Source organism: Bactrocera oleae, chromosome 5 (genome assembly GCF_042242935.1).
Source record: "Bactrocera oleae isolate idBacOlea1 chromosome 5, idBacOlea1, whole genome shotgun sequence".
Taxonomy (NCBI): domain Eukaryota; kingdom Metazoa; phylum Arthropoda; class Insecta; order Diptera; family Tephritidae; genus Bactrocera; species Bactrocera oleae.
In genome coordinates this window covers 14039645-14058184 of record NC_091539.1, presented here as the reverse complement: position 1 = coordinate 14058184, position 18540 = coordinate 14039645, and the positions used below count along the sequence as shown (strand labels likewise).

General features: G+C 31.2%; 1 protein-coding gene across 1 annotated transcript in view; it reads left to right on the top strand.

Annotated features, from left to right (window-relative positions):
* Positions 1 to 6079: 6079 nt before the first annotated feature.
* The window catches only part of LOC106614216 (uncharacterized), a 96460-nt gene continuing 83999 nt past the window's right edge, over positions 6080 to 18540 (top strand). Inside the window, 2 exon segments of the mRNA XM_036371381.2 lie at positions 6080 to 6405; positions 9075 to 9411. Of these exon segments, the coding sequence (XP_036227274.2) occupies positions 9403 to 9411 (9 nt within the window). The 5' untranslated portion in view covers positions 6080 to 6405; positions 9075 to 9402.

Genomic DNA, 18540 nt, shown 5'->3' with positions numbered 1-18540 from the left:
ATAGCATAGCCATAAGTTTAACTTTTTACGGAGGGCGCCCGGTATCCGTAAACTCCGTTCGAGACTTGGCTATTTAAGGGCTCCCAGCCAGGTTGATTCGCGGCACGTGTCGCATGACTTCTTGATCCAGTCCTTTTTTGTACCCCCAACCATGGTAAGACTATTCGAATGCTGTGCTATTGAGGAGCAACGAATACCCAAATATAAAGTCAGCGCTTAGATACATACATACCGCGTTATCTATTACAAGTCGGCAACCTCGGTGAAGATTCATGGGGGAATTTTGGCGACCAATTTATCGCTATAAATTACTTTAAAAATATATGCTTGTGCGTTGTATTAAATCTACTGTGAATAAATAATAACAATCAGAGATTATAAAATGTGCATTTTATTCCATATTCAACATATTCGGTTTATTCTAGGATACAGCTTGTACCTCAAACTTATCTATCAAATGTCTGAAAGAAAGCAAACAAAAAGTTGTATGTGAATCAGCCATAAGGCATATATTTTTTGTAGGTCTGCAATCGGGTGAAGTTGTCTGCCAAATCGAAGCCATAGTTAGTCATTCTCTAAACTTAATATGTTATGTATTTTTAAACATTCCACCCAAATCGTAACGTTTCATTACCTTAAGCGCGGGCTTAGTACTGAGACTCTTTTAAAATTTTGGTTGGAAACCAAAATTCCAGCAGTGAGTGTCCTAGTTCAATATTTTAATTTAGTCTTACCCAGCTTGAGCACATAGGTGTGAAAGTCTTAGCTCTCTGTGGGTAGTTCGCTTCACGTTAGCTCTCAAGCAAACACATTTTTTTGTTATGCTTGAAGTTGACCATTAGTAAGTTCTGATTGTCTCTGCTTCTGGGTAGTACAGTGCTTGTCTTGCAATTATGCCGAACTTTCCACTTAAGAGTGATTAATAAAATTATATTGACTGTTTCATAAAGCTAACCTTAAAAAATAAATTCAACTTTTTTACAATATTCGGGTAGCAAATACGCATCTTATGCCGATATAAGTTTTTCATTTGATATAAATCTAAACTTGTAAAATAAAAAACAAACTGGAATTGGAGCAAAAACTTGACATTTTTTAAAACTATAATGACAGCAATTATTTTTTATTTAGCGAAATGTGTCTAACGCTTTGCACAATACTGTCCATATGTATATAACCTTAAAATACCGCCAGACAACGAAAGTATCCACAAGCTATTATGCAATTAGGCATTATTTTAATGTCATACCGTAATGAAAGTGCACAACAACAACAACAAATAAAAGGTACATACACATCAATAAATATGTGTGTATGTAAATTTAAAAAAAATATTAAATGCTAGTAAAATTATTTATAAATCAAGCGCACGCCTAAAAGCACCAACAAAAACATCTGACCAGATAATGTCCAACAGCCAATTCAAGGTGTTGAGTTAACTGGAGAAAACCAAACAATTTGAAAACTTAAATTGGCATAAAAGGCAAATATGAATGAAGTAACCAAAATGAACAACAACATAGAAAAATGAAATAATAAAAACATAATGCACAAAACAAATTTGAAGCTATGCAATTAAATAAATAATCATAATTTATAGATGACAACACCTAAATTTCTTGACCAACTGTCTCAAAGAGTTACAATGGAGAGTTACCGTTTAAAGTAAATATTTATTACAAAGTGAGGTGTGTGACTAATGCGATGAGGACAAAAATAGGGAGAATGGCGAGTGAGACAAATGGGTAAATGCGCCGTTTGGGTTAATAAAAACTTACCAGTATGAAAGTGAAAAAAATGATAAATAACTGTATAAAAACACACACGTTCATACACATAAATACACAGCCAAAAGCGAACATAAATAAATGAACTATTTCGTAATATATTAAAAATACTACATACATATGTACGAGTATTTACAGCACAACAAAAAACAAACTAAAAGATTTTTTTTTCCAAAAAGTGAGTAATGAAAAAGAAGGTCACGCAGTAGTCTGTTTCGAATAGGCCAATTTATTGATAAAATCATTTGATATTGGGAATGTATGTCGGAACTATTGTCTAAGAAATATTAGCCAAACGTAAAGTGTAATTACTTCTTATTCTTCATTTTTTTAGAAGAGCCCGGAAAATCTGCTGTTTTATCATAGCAAACATCGATGATCTTGGTTGGATTTAAACATAAAACAATACCACTCTGTAACCAATTAGGCTACGAAAATTTGGTTCAGAGAAAGCGGTATCACAACTATGTTAGATGTCGAATTTCGATAACCGCTAATCTACCGAATGGCTGAAGCTATAAACCCCAGATGCTTCAAGCATATACTGACTACAGCTGCAAGAAAGTGTCGAAATTATTCTAACTCTCCTCATTTCAGATAACTGGGACAATTGGCGTCTGCCAAAACAGGCAGAGCTCTTACAGCTATGACATTGCTAAAAGCAAGTAGTTAATAGACAATTTCTGATCTTCTTTAAGCCAGACGAGTATTGCGCATAACGAGCTCAAACGTGACCAGGCCGTTCAGTATTAAACCACTTGAAAAGAGCGGAGCACCGATCCGTTCCTAGTTTGGTGATATTGGATTTTTGCAGGTTCCTACGATCTTCTTGGTTTTAATGCACCTTTAGAACTTTTTGGTATCACAAATGATCAGCCAAAAAGTGATCAGCTTTGTGGTCTCGGTCGTAGGAATTATGTTTGTCTTAATACCTAACTTAACAACACCTAAAGTAACATACATACTGCACAATTTATCATCATTGTTCAATGGACCGGCAAAAAAAATTATATATTTGATATTTGTCGAAATCTGGGATCGAAACCAGATCTTATGGAGCAATAGCAGTTTTTAATATTAATGAGTTTAGGGCACTTAATATGGTTTATTATGCATTTCTCAGGATCTGGCTCTATTTGGTAAAATTTTTTACCCTTACTTTTTCTAATCTTTTATTTCAGACAAGCATATCACTCCAGTAGGGAGCCAACTGCACGGGTGAGCCGCGTTGCACTTTATTTCATAACATTGACCCCCTTTCATGCCCCATTGATACCTTCATCGCATATTATGTTGCAGCCTAGCTGAGCGGATCGCTGCTCATCAAATGAATGTCCGAATCGAATAGTTCAAAAAGTTCTATATAGGTATTGAATCAGTCTTGAATTTAAAGTAATTAATTATGATAAGTACCAAGGTACAAAGAGCTTTTACAGAGGAGACATTTTCATTATTATTATTTTTAATAAATTATACTTATTGTGTTACGTAACTATTGTGACGTAACTAAAACAGTTAGACATATGCTATCGCGACACTTTTGTAAATAATTATATGTTCTGCAAAGTCGTAGTACATTATTTTGTTCTATAATCAATAGTATTCACAGCGCATGCGATGTAAGAAATTTTTTAGAAATTTTTCAACACCTTGGTTTACATTATTAGCGTTTTACTAAGGAATTATAATAGAGGCTATGTTCACCGGAGATAGCGTAGTTTTCCAACGGGGAAAGAACTTTTAAAATCCGTCAAGTTTCGGACCCTATTCAATTCAAATAAACAAACAATAAAATATGTTCTCCTTATAATATTATAGTATATTTAGTATAGACTACACCAAAAATATTTAAGGAAAAGAGCGAATGAGTGTTTCTATACTATATAGTAAAATGATTGAGGAGCAGTTTAAATTGAAAATAGAGGGCCGTTGGAACCTTTTTTTAAAGGTAAAAACTGAAAACTAATATATATTTACAAGAGTAATGTAATAGAACTAACAGCAAATTTAAATTTACAACGTGCTGAAATGTTATATGAACCAGTGATGAATAACTTTTTAATTAATTATTAATATTTAATTAATAATAATTTTAATTTTAAAGTTTATTATATTTTCTGTTTCTTGGTTTATTTATTAAATCTTTATGGTAAACGGTAAACGGTAAACTGTTGTTTGGTTTCATTAAAATTAACTTATTTTACGTGTGTTTCCTATGTGTTTATATTTAATTATATTAAATTTTAAAATATAACGTTTTTTAAATTAACATTTTTCTTTTTAAACTGTTCCTTATTTTCATTTTTATACTCTCGCAACCTGTTGCTACAGAGTATAATAGTTTTGTTCACCTAACGGTTGTTTGTATCACCTAAAACTAATCGAGTTAGATATAGGGTTATATATATATAAATGATCAGGATGAAGAGACGAGTTGAAATCCGGGTGACTGTCTGTCCGTCCGTCCGTCCGTCCGTCCGTGCAAGCTCTAACTTGAGTAAAAATTGAGATATCTTTATGAAACTTGGTAGACATATTTCTTGGTACCGTGAGACGGTTGGTATTGCAGATGGGCGTAATCGGACCACTGCCACGCCCACAAAACGCCATTAATCAAAAACAAATAACTTGCCATAACTAAGCTCCGCAATAAGATACAAGACTGTTGTTTGGTACACAGGATCACATTAGGGAGGGGCATCTGCAGTTAAAACTTTTTTTTAAAAAGTGGGCGTGGTCCCGCCTCTAATAGGTTTAATGTACATATCTCCTAAACCGCTAATGCTATAATAACAAAATTCACTAGAAGCAAATGTTTTTAGCACTTCTATTGACGGTGTGAAAATAGTTGAAATCGGGTGGCAACTCCGCCCACTCCCCATATAACGGTACTGTTAAAAACTACTAAAAGCGCGATTAATCAAGCACTAAACACGCCAGAGACATTAAATTTTATCTCTGAGATGGTATAAATTGGCTTTATAGGAACCGCGTTCAAAATTAGTCAGTGGGCGTGGCACATCCCACTTTTACTTTTGCTCAACCGATTTCAACCAAATTCGGTGCATAACGTTCTTTTCATGTTTTTATGTCATAGTGCGAAAATGGGCGAAATCGGATTACAACCACGTTTACTTCCCATGTAACACCATTTTCAATTCCATCTGATTTTTTCACTTTCCACTATGCAAATCAGGTAACAATGAATATATCGGGGTAAAACTTTGCGTGAATAATACGTTTAAAGTATGCCACCTTGCGGCCAAAAATTGTCTAAATCGAACCAAAACTGTTCAAACCCCTAAGTACTAAATATGTGGACCCCAGTGTCTATAGTTGCCCTTCTACCGAAAATATCAGTCAATCCACAAAGAAATCTCAAACGAGTATACCATTTGACTTTGCGAGAGTATAAAATGTTCGGTTACATCCGAACTTAGCCCTTCCTTACTTGTTTTTTTTATTTAATTAATTATTTGCCTTAATATTGTTCTATTTTAATATGTTTCTTTTTTTATTTTATTTTAAATTTAATTTCTTCTATTTGTGTATTTTTTGTTACTATTTATTATTTTCTATTTATTTTAAATGTTTTTTAGTTTTATATGTTTTTTTTTATGTTTTTTAACTCTTATTTTCTGACTTTAATTTTTACGTTCATATTTTAAATTTTTTTTTATATCTTTGATTTAATTTATACTTTTCAGTTTTTATTTTAATTTTTGTTTTTGTTTTACACCTAATTCTTTTTTCCTATTTATTTATTTTATCTTATTGTTGATTACTGTTTTATTTCTATTTATTTTTATGTATTTTTTATATATTTTGTTTTGTTTATTTTCAGTGTATGCACATAAATTTACTCTCTGCCGTCTGTAAAATTGCACCGTAACATAATTAAATCAACATAGGTATGTAGAACTAATTTATAAGGCACTTCAAGCCTGTGGCATAATGTTAACTACAACAACAACAATAGCAAAGAAAAACAAATGTTTAAAAAATAAATAGCAGAGCCATATATAAACCGCTCAGATCTAACTGGTTCACAGAGTTGGTTAGTGGTGGATTGCCGCTATTTGTTTGTTGTTTGTTGGTATTTTAACTACAACATAGTAACTTAACCGGCTTTTCTGCTGTTATGGCTGTTACTATTGCTGCTGCTGTTGCTCAAAGCGACTCAGCGCTCTGTCATGGCTCTCTGTTGTATGAATTTATTTTGAATATTATTTGTAGTTGTTGCTTTTTGTTGACTTGTGAAAATATGCGAAAATGGCAATAAAAAGATGAACAAGAAAAACTTGAGTGGCACTTGCCGAAGCAGCAAAACAACAAAATAAAATCGTAAAAGTGAACTAACAAAACCACCTGTGGTAGCGGTGAGGATGACGTTGGCGTCAGCGAAGTGGTCTTCTGCTCGCTGTCTTCGTTGTTTTACCAACGCTGCAGAGACTACTTTGCATGTATGGACTGACTTTTGCTGTTACTGGCTGTTGTTTTGCTGTTGGTGGCTAGCTCGTGGCACGTTTTATGGCTTGAAGCTACCGTGTTAGCAACAGTTGGAATCAGTGCAACGGTGACTCTTGAACGGTAATGTTGACTTAGCGGTTGAAACGAAGTAAGTAACGCCACAAGAGTGGAAAATACTAACTAAATATACGAACATACATACAAACACACAATCATATGTGAAACTTATAAAAAAAAGGTTGTTACGAACTCGAGGTAAAGAAACGCGCTTAAAGGCTAAGTTTTGACATTAAATAATAATAATAATAATTAAAAATAAATAGTAATCCAAAAAATATTTAAAATTATTTAAAAAAATATTAATATATAACTACAATTTTTTTTTCAACTAAGCAAAGGAAAGCAAAGGATGATGTGCACATACATATATACTTCATATATTAATGCCCATGTGTATATATGCATGCACATACTTTGGTGTTATTGTTGCGGATACAGAGCGCATGACGCGGCGGTTTCAATGCATACTACAAATTTTGAATCATTATTGCTTGTTTTTTTTGTTGGATCTTTTTGTTGGAATTTTTGTGTGTTTTCCACTGATGTGATCTATAAATAAGCGCCAGCTGAAAAATATATACTCGTACAGAGCTGCTATGCGCACAGCAGCAGCTGAAAGTGAACAGTGGTGATTCGAAGTTTCTTTTAGTGCGAAATGAAAAGCGATTGCGTAAACTCTGCAGACAAGCTGCAAATGGTTGTGGCTGAAGCTGTGGCTACGGCTGCGCAATTGTCATTTTAGCTGCTTTGCTTCTTTGTTAGTGAATTGTTTTGGATAAATTGTGAAACTATGGAATTTTTAAATCAGCTATTAATTAACGATTTGCGTAAATTCGCTGAATGGAGGTGTTCTAAAAAATGTGAATGTGTCGTAGAAAATACCATAACAAGTGCAAACAGATGAAAGTTGAGAATGAGAAATAACTAAGAAAATGGAAATTTATAAAACTAAATTATGAAGAAAAAACTAAAAACTGGAAAATTTACATAACCAAAATACAATTAATTTTATAAAAAATTTAAAAATTGTTAAAAATATTTGTTTTTATTGCGCAAGAAATGTACAAAAAATTACAACATTTAATTAATGATATATAACTCACAAAAGAAAAACTATAATAATAATAATTAATAAAAAAATAAATAAATTGCAAATTAATTTTTACAATGCTTAAAAATATAAAAATGGTCTTCTTAAATATAAAAAAAAAAAAATATTTGAAAAAAATACATTTTAATGCAGTCGCTGTCAGTTTTCTTTCTTTTTTTTTGCAGCAAAATATTATTTAATTTAGATTTTCGAAAAAATTATGATTAAATCAACCGAAAATTAAAAAATCTGTCACTTCTTTTCATATTTAAATATTTTATATGTATAAAATTAAGATTTTATAACACTTTCAAATGATAAAAATAATATTTTGAAACCCCCTAAATGATTGTTAGATTTAAAAAATTAATATATTTTTATTTCCGTAAAATTACTTTAAAATTTTTATTAATTATTTAAAAAAAAAACCTAAAAACAAACACAAAATTTGTATAATACTTACAAATTATAAAAATAGTGTTTTAAAAACTTTAAAATTTTTAAAATTAAAAAATATATATATATATAACTTACATGTATATTTTTAATGTATTTACTCTGTCAGTTTTCTTTTTTTTTCATGTAACACATAACTTAATTTTTTTCTCCACATAATAACAGTGTATTTTTAAATTCCTTTACAAATAAGTATTCTGTTTCGAGTTTCAATTTTCGTGCTAAAAATTTTGTTGTTGAAACTCCACAAACATTTAGCAAATCTCAAATTTGAAAAAGGTCTTTTTAAATATTTATTTTTTTCTAAATTCAAACAAAAAATTTATTGGATTTTGATAATTTACAAATTTTAGGCCGATCTCCAAATATTTTTGAAATACCTTACTTGACATTTAAGCATAGATCTATAATAAGCTCAATACTTCACCATAATATTTCATTATTATTCATAATTGTGCAGACTAATCTACTTTTTGTGCTCGAAAACATATAATTAATTTAATACGACATTGTGGTTAGGTAGAGATTTTTCTAATATAGAAGTCCAAATATCGACAATTGGAACAAAATGTTTCAATTATATATATACGAAAACCATCCATCTTTTTTTAAACATGCGGTATAGTACTCTCCTAATAGAATAATAATAGTGATTACAAATATTACGGACTGAAAGACTTAAGCTATATATTATGAGAGCCGCATCTTGTTAGACGCTCGGAGAAAATTTCTGTAGTGACGTTTTTCTAATAACAAGTTCAAGTATCGACTTCATCTAAAGTGTTTGAAAATTCACATATAAAAGGTAACCTTGTCTGACTTCAGGGAAAGTTGGTGGAGTTTGAGCATATAAAGTCGATGAACCAACTATATGGTATTTGTGAATGTATAAGTAAAGGCATTTTATCAAATTGAAAGTCGGCCGAAGTCTTGAATCACAGTTAATACCTAAGATTGTTTTAAAAAAATCAAATTTACGGATATGATTCTTTACCACACCATTGTTGATCTTTTGAAGATATTGGGATAGCAAGCTGTCTAAAAATGAACCTTGAAAAAAATATGGAAAGAATTGATGTATGCTAGGCTGAAACCTCTTTTCGATTCTCTTTGTTTTGACTTCTTGGCAGACTCAATTGCTGTAACCAAATGTGTCTTAGAGGTTGACCTGCGGATATTTAAAGAAATTTAACTAAATTTTATTTATCTAGAAATATAGCCGCAAAATAAAGTACAATTCGACAAGTAGAAATATCAAATGTCAAGAACTGACAGCTGAAAGCAATAATTAAACTAAACTAAATGTTATGTTTATTGAAGAGCAGTTTGTCTACCATTAAATTAATCAATTAATCTACAAAATTCAGACGTGATATTATGTACTTTTATTAACTAAACGCCAAAAGTAATAAATTTACTGTATTACTTACCATACAAATTGGTGTGCATTAAACTTTGGAAGGGACAAAGCGGACAAAGCATCTATAAAGTGCCAACAAGAAAATAGGCGATTGACTGAAAATAAAAATAAACGACAAAATGCTTCCGGTAAGTAATACACATGTACTTTATCCACATGTTTAATATAACAAAAGAAACTTAAAGGTGGGCAAAAGAAAAATTGGCAAATATATTTAAAGTCAAAAAAATACTTTAGCGGCGAATATCATCAAATTGGCGGTTCCTCAAAAAAAAAAAAGATAATAAAGATAAGTGCAAAAGAGATTTGCATAAATACACAATATACATATATATACTCGTCTGCATATATATATACTTGTATATATACATACATTTCTTAGCGATTTTAAAACAACTTTTTTATTCTACGATTTTATCAATCAGCACCGTCATCACATAAATTAAGCTTCCCCATTCGTATGCGCGTCACTGTATACTTATATAAAGAAATATTTGTTGGTACGTTGACAGTTACGTATTCACTTGTGTACTATTATACATATATTCATGCATTCCAAGCAGTGCTTCGCCTGACCAACTGCGCTGCGATGTGCGCATGCGTGGCTGGGTGAACAAATACGATTTTTGCAGTCATTGTAGTTGCTGCCAATAATGATGGATTAAATGCATTATTTTTCGAAGGCTTAAATTCGTATTAAATGACTGCTATATTATATTTTGCTATGCTAGGGTAGTCCTTTTATGTTTTAGTTTTTATTATTATTATATTTTTTAAAGTAACTCGATGGAAGTTCGTGATTTAAGCCTTTTCTTTATAATAGATTTTAATGATAAGCTATTAAGTTCACATTCTTGTCTACTTAACTTTTCCAATACAGACAAAACTTTTACCAACAAACAAAACTTGTTCTTGTGCTACATAATTACGAATATCCTGGCTTCTTAAAGCAAATATTTCAAAAGTAATCCAGTGTTTCTGGAAGACTTAAAAAAGTAATTTCGAAAGAAATTCAGAACGATTTGAGAAATATGTATATGTTATACTGTGCTGCCAGGCACTAAAAAGCTGGGAGAAAGAGAGTCTAAAGTTTATTCTTAGAATTTCGGCTATAATAATTACTCTCTTTACGCTGAATTATAAATGTATATATATTTTTTTTACAAGAACTAAAATAATGAAATGGTACATTTTATAAATATGGGATGAAACACCCTAAAACGTGCACACACTTCCTTTTTTAAATGGAATTTATTGAGAAAACAGTTATGCACTTTATATTTCCTGTCTTTGTTCGCTACGGTGACAATTGCAATACTGTTCTCGTAATCACTCGTTTAATGAAGCGAAGAAGTAGTTGACAATTATGAAAAGAATTGGAAAAACTAATGACGGCACTAAAACTGCTATTAGTAGTGGAATTTATGACATCTGAAGGTATTTTGCATGTTCTTGGATGATTTTCGCATTCACAAATTGTGGCCATCATTTATGGACTACAATATCTTGTATTATTTAAAACTATGTCGTGACAACCAATAATAGATATTTACTTAAATATATTGTACAATAATTTTCATAATTAACCCATTTTACCTCATAATGAACCATTGAAAATAAAGCGAACTTCGTGAGAATGAGAAAACGTCAAAAATTTGACACACAACGTTCGAAAATGCAACATTTGAAACGCTATCAATATAAAAGTGTTAAAAAATTAATGCAACCAATATATTAAAATTTTTTTTTATACTCAAAAATCCATTAATCATTCTCACATTACCATATTGTATCAAAAATTAATATCAAAAATCTTGAGTGTTAATGTGATTAATGTTAAATGAGTATTTTTATAGTAGACTATGACTTACCTAAACTTGAAAGTTGCTAAAACAAAAACTTGACGCTATATATAGTATATATATTCATCTAAATTGGTATATATATTTATGCTTTTCTTCTTTGGTAGCCTTTGAAATGTGCACTGCTTTCATAAGGTATGTAAATATATATGCATTTATACATATACTTCATAAATTTCCTTTCGCTTAAAACTACTTCTGTACATATGTATATGGGGCTTGTAAATTTTACCGGATGCCATGATATTCTACATCTTTTTAACATTTTCGGCATGAAGTGTGCTTTATAAATTACATTTAGGATTAATTGTGACAGTGTGAAATTAATATGGTTTATACGAATACAGTGTAAACTGTACCTAAAAACCTAAAATGTTTTATTTTATTTGCTCTGCTTGTAAGGGCGCCTGCTTGTTTTGAGGTCAGCTGTTTTGACTTTTCAAGGCAATTTGTGGTTGATAACTAGCATATATTTACATACTTTGCATATAACATTATTGTTGTTGCCTAGATGGGCACCACTTTTGAAACTATAGCTCTCCGTGTATTCATATAACTGGCAGAAAAATTATTTATGCATTATATTGTATATATATTCTTGTATTTATAGTGAAGTTTACAAAAAAATTACTTAACTCATACTGATTAATCGCTTGCTAAACATACAACATCTCAAAAAGTTTAAATTAGTATTTATAAGAAATATTTTTTAGACATAAATCAGAAAACTTAGAATCTTCAGTCCTGCCGTGATTGCTACTGATAGAAATACAATACGAGTATATACATATATACTCGTACCAGTTGAGCTGGTTCAGTGAATTAATCCACTAATAATCATACTAACTCGTTTAAACTGCTAAATATTTCAACTGCCTAGTCTGTATGTAATATAAGTTATGCTATATTTGTATAGTTAGTAATATCTTAGAGGTAAAATAAAAGAGTCAACCATTAATATTTGCATGTATTATAAATAATTTGCATTTATTCGCTGCCAAGAATTGGTTAATACATTATTAATACACCTACATATACACCAGCATAAATACAGACTTTGATCGAAGCTGCGAAACCGCCAATAAAAAGAAAGAGTAACAGAACTCGTTTCCAACGCGAGTACAAGTAGAAGTGAAGGTCGCGCATGCGTGTTGGCGCGCTTCTGCTTTCTGCGCTATTAAGCTGAACTAGCTCATGTAGCTTTTGATTTCACTCGTACAAATAGTGAGAGTCATTAATTACGTTATTCATTTGCGCAAGAAATCGTGTGTTAGAATAATTAAATAAAGAATGCAATTGTCGTTGTATTTTATTTTTGTCTAACAAAAATTAATTTAAGCAGAATTCGCTCTTTTCAAATGTATACATATGTGTGTATAAATAAATTGCTTGCGAAATATTTAACTTAATTACGTCGCGGACTATTTTTAATTAGTTTAGGCAATAAACCACCAAATGATACCTAAACTCTTTGATTCAGTTAATTTGAAAATCTTTCCCACGAGAAAAAATGGTGATAGACACTTTATTTTAGACTAAAAACAGGTTAAAATAAAAGTGAAATGATTTTTTATTTTATGGAAATGGATAAAAGCATTTGTGAATATAATAAAATGGATCTACTATTCCGAAGATTTCTTAACCATTTTTAATATTGTGCTCAGTTCTAATTTTTTCACAAGGTGGTAACACACATAAATTAATATGTAAATGTATACTTTTCTGAAAGTTTTTTTTTATTATATTTAATATATATTTTATACATATATTGTATAAAATGCTAACTTTTTTTCCCGAAAGTTGGCAGCTCATAAAAAGAAACTGTTATAAAGTTTTTTAAACAGTCTTTTCTTGATCGCACATTATTAAATTACACCTTAATTATTTCTTGATTTTCGGTAGGTGGTAACTCTATTCCAATGTATGTATCTCTAATTCCAAATATTTGGTTTGAATTGTGCTTAGCTTAGGCTTTCTGAAAAGTATTTTTTTCAGATTTTTAAATTAAATCTTAATTAGTTATGTCTTAATTTTCGGTAGGTATATGTGTTTCTAATTCCAAATATTAGGTTTAAATTGTGGTCAGTAATACTTATAGCGATTGCGGTTTTAGTAATTTTCTCCTATATTTTTTGTTTGTATTTTACTTGTTTTAGCCAGATGACAACTGTGTTCAAAAATATGCTAAATTGAAAATATTACCAGAAAAGCTGTTTTCGATGTTTTAGTGCACAATTTTTTTAATAGTTGACACATTTTGGGCTTGATACCTTTATTGTTTAATTATATGCCTTGTTTTGCTCAAAAATTACCGACACGACGAAAATACCTATTTTTCGGGAACTCAAAAGTAGTATTGAAAAGTATTTGATGTTAATATAATTATAATCCTATTCATTTAGTGTCGTTTTTACGAAAATTGTGAGTAGCTTTTAGGTCATTTCTTCCTTGATTAAATATAAATATTATTTCAGAAGTTGGCAAGAAAAATAACCTGCGGTACATACAATTTTCATTTGTGGATTTAGTATAACGATACTTTCAAAATATTTGATCGGTTTCAGATTGATCTTTTTTGAAATATAACGGGGGAAATATAGTGGATACTAATAAATACATAGATCTCTGGTTGGATATCCCTTAAATAGGGGAATTCTCGTTGTCTTTAAACGACTGATAACTTTGTTAAAAAAGGTTTGATTAATACAATTCTTCTAAGCCCTAGTACTATAATATTAGTATAAGTTTGAATACCAGCAAATGAGTATAGTTACCAAAGTGCTGTTTCGTACTTTGAAATACTTACTACTCTCACAATACTCTCATATCGCTTTTAAAATGTTTATCCTGACTTCTTTGGTATCGCTTAATTGGCAAGTTGAGTTATAAATTGTAAGACGCGGTTGAATGAAACTACTTTAATACGCACAAAATTCACAAAATTTAGAGCAACATTTATTTATTCCCATTTTATATTCGACCATAGGTCGTAATGCGCAAGGATCATTTGATACTCTTTGGTATAACATAGAGGAGTGCCTTAAAAGAGTATAATTCAAAAATATCTCTATTATGGTTGAAAAATGGCTTTTATGCCTCTATTGAAAGGCTTTTCAGTACGCTAAGGTGACGTCATAAGAAATACAACTTTACTCAAAATATTTTATATTGTTTCTATTTAAATCTCTAAGGTATTTTTATGAGGCCGCCTTCAACAGTGCTTTTCATATGCATATGAGTTCTATCGACAGCGTATTTTTAAAGCAGTATTCATTCCACTCTTAATACAAATTTTTTAAGAAAACTATTAGTAAATAAACAAAAAATACTGTAAAGTGGATATATGTTAGTCTACTACAATAATAATAATAAATAAACTAATTAATAAATTTTCAAATATAACGTATCTGCTTTACTTTTCAAATTATATACAAAATATTTCAATCGAATATATGATGTCAGTTTTACACTTTTGGTTAATGGACGATTTTGTTATACAAATAATAGCTACTTTTATTATCTTAAAACTATTGGCCAAAAAATACAAACCAACAACATACAATCATTCGTATATTACTAATGCATAGTATTGAAAACGAAATTTTATGAAATACATTTATTAGCATTATTATTAGTTTCAAAGCGTAAACATTCAAAAAATGTTTGACAGTGATTTAAACCAACAGCGCAGATCTGCTAAAATAGCACAAATATCTTACAAATTCCCAGGCATATTCGTATTTAAATGAATCTATTTGTCATGCAAATTGCTTAAAGCCACAAAAACTTGTTATATAATTAACTACTTTTTTGGACGCACACAAAATCATCAAATGAAAACGTTGTGGCTGCGTAAGATGATGTCAGGTTTGCGCCAAACGACGATGAATTTAATTTGTAACACTATTTTTGATCTCGATTTTCGTTACTTCCTAATACGTATTTTGCCTGAAACCTTTGCCGTGTGCCCAGCATATTACGCTAAAATTGAAATAAGCTGATTAACACGAATTTCCGCGATGGTAAACAAATGCAATTTGCAATTGGCAAGCAGATGCTACATGGATGTTACGTATACGCCATGTGTGGCGCGTAACATGATTTCATTTTCAGTTAAGTTAATTCATGCAATCAGGAGTATACATCAATATTTGTGTATATATGAATTAAAACTGTGTTCCCTTAGAAATGAAAAAGGTTGTAGTATATATACTGTAACTACTCCCAAACTAGTTCGAAACGAGTTGAGCGAGAGGTAACTGAACTAAATTTAAACGGAATATCATTAATATATAATACAATATAAGAAATTGTTTATGGACATAATAGGTAATTTTTAAATCCAGTGGCAAACAAAAAGGGTTTACAAAAGGTGAAAAAGTAAATGAGAGAGCGCTAAAGGAGCTCTTTTTAGCTAGAATGAAATTTAACTTTATTATAAAAAAGTCTTCAATTGACATTGGCAAGACATACTAGAATACATAAATATTTACCTTAAGCATTATTGGATTAATTTGTTGCTGAACACAGATGTTCTGTGATATCTATAGTTAGACATTCCTAAACTTTTTTAATTTTTCATTTTTGTATCAGAGACTCTGGCAAACCCACAATTCTTTAATGTATTTTTGATTTTAGTGTATTACGATAGCTTTCATTTACGAAGCTATGGAAAGATTTCTAGTGTACGTAAAATTACGTCGATGCCTCGTTTAGACTTCTTGGTAATCGAAACTTTACATCAAAATACATCATATTATCGATACTATATGCTGCAGTCTTAAACACTTCACTCATTTTACTTATTCAATAATTCACGATCGGTACCCTCGATTTTATTGTTATTTTTGGTGTGATTACTACTTTTAGAAGTCCCTATCATAATATCTGGTAATACTAGCTGGCAAACCTTGCCGTATTTCTCACACTAATCCGATTAAAACGTGTTTAATATAACAGTGTGACATTTATGTTTTCTAGTGTTTTAGAATTTTATGTTGGGATTCCCATTTATTTCAAATTGCAGGTTTGCAAACGTTGCACTCCTTTTTTCTCTTTAGTTCAATGTCAATATCGATCGATCGATGGATTAGATGGTAATCAACATTACAATAACTGGTACAACTAGTTGTCGAATCTTGTCTACTGATCTAATCAAAACGTGGCATACAGTTGCAGTGCTATATTTAAGGGTAACGTCGGCGACCCTAAAGAAAGATCAGCATGACGAGCAGGGTCGATTTAGCAATGTCCGTCTATCTGTATATTCTTGAACTGGTCCCTCAGTTTTTAAGATATCGAACTGAAATTTTGTACACGTCTTGTTCTCCCCAAGAAGCTGCCCTTTTTTTGGAACCGCCGATCGGACCACTATAGCTGCCATACAAACTGAATGGTCGGAATAAAGTGCTTGTATGGAAAACCTTTTAATTGGAAGAGATATTTTCACCAATGGCATAGATTATTCTCGAAGACGAAAGAAATTATTCAGATCAAATCAAGTTCTTGTAAGAAATCTTTTGTATTTATAGGGGGTATTATAGCTTCGGTGCAACCGAAGTTAACGTTTTTTTCTTGGTTTTTCTTATAACAACAAACTATTTAAGCTTCTGAAACTAATTCTTTTGGAACCAACATCTTATCTGAAAAAATGTATTATGCGGCGGTGTCCATCGGAGTTTTGGCTATATAAAATAAATTGCATTTTACAAAATTCACCAAAATTTAGTTTTGTAACTGCCTAGATTATATTATAGACAGCGCATTGGAAATAACTTAAACTAAGTTTGTTTTACACTTTTGAGTCAACCTCTTTTACTCCTTTTCCCTCCATTAACCAAAAGCTGTCTTGTTATCGAAATCGTAGCCGGAAATTTGCCGATAAACAGCAAAATTTATTTGCGATTTTAATGATGTTGCACTTGATGGCGAAAATGTACTTCAAAATGTGCATATATATGCGTTTATTTCCCTGGCAACCTACAAATTCAATTCCGTTTAGCCACATGAACATACTACACACACATATTTAGAAGAATGCGTATGTTTGGAATGCGTTCGCGTAAGCTTAGGCTTACATTACAAAATTATCACTCAACAATAAATTCCTTACGGCAGGGCGCGTTCAACAAATATGCATACAACAACAACTACCAAAAATAATAAAGTAAATGCGTATGTTTAACGAGCAGCTACTACCGTAAAAATCTGCACTTGCCCTCATATAAACACAAACAAACACACATGCATACATATTTGTACACCGGAAAACGACATTTGCAACAGGCGCTTGCAAAGGACGGAATCGCAGACAGCACTCACGCAAGTGTCAACAGCAATGCTGACTGCGCTTGTTGCATTACGCTGCTACACATCGCTTTTTAGTGGTTACGTCACATTTTAGGCGCATGCAGCTTAAAACGATGCCGCTGGCGCTGTGCAGCAGTCACATTACTCAGCGCGCGCATAGCAAATGTAAGCAACAACAACAGGTATGTTTTTATCGCCAGCATCCGGCAACCATTCGCGCTGAGTGTGAGAATGTGATTTTTCATATGTTAATTTTATGTTGTTGTTGTTTTTGTGTTTATGTGCTCGCTTACTCGTTTTAATGTTGGCTGCCTTGAATGACAATGAACTCGAACGAATCGCTGAGTTGATGAGCAACAATATAACAGTTACACACACACATACACAAAAGTAATTTGACAGCATAATGTTGGTGACATAAAATGAAATGCCTGCAGCATCGTTAACTGTTTCAAGAATTGCTTGAAGCAGCAAAACACTACATGACTCTATGCATGCTTGTATGTGTTGTGTGTATACCAGGCAAACAAAATTCAGTTATGCCATTTATCTTAACGTGCGCATACGCCCCACAGCAAGTTATCATTTCCGTCGCATTTAATAATTGGAAGGGCAATCTAGTGAAAAAACTGTCAATAAAAAGCGTCAAACACATTTTCTATTTGCTTTTATTGCTTCGCTAATGTGACCTTGCCGATGTTGATTGATGCAATGCAAACCGGATCAGCTAGAGCGAATCGGCGGTCAGTTATTTTGAAAAATATTTCGACTGTGAAAAAGTGATTCATGGGAGTTTTGCAACTTTATATAACAAGTCAATAAATAAATAATTGAATTAAAAATAAAATATAATTATTTTTCCATTATTATTTCTTACCCGTTTGAGGAGTAAAATAACAATAAACGATAAGAGAAATAGCATTCCTAAAACCAAGCTTTATAAAAAATTAAAATTTTTCTAGCTTTGTTCAAACCAATAATCCAATTATCTAGCTTTGCTGATAAAGTTCTGGCTGAAAATATAAACTATGTATGTATATTAATAAATTTGATTAAGATAACTCAGATGTCGATTGGCTAAAACCC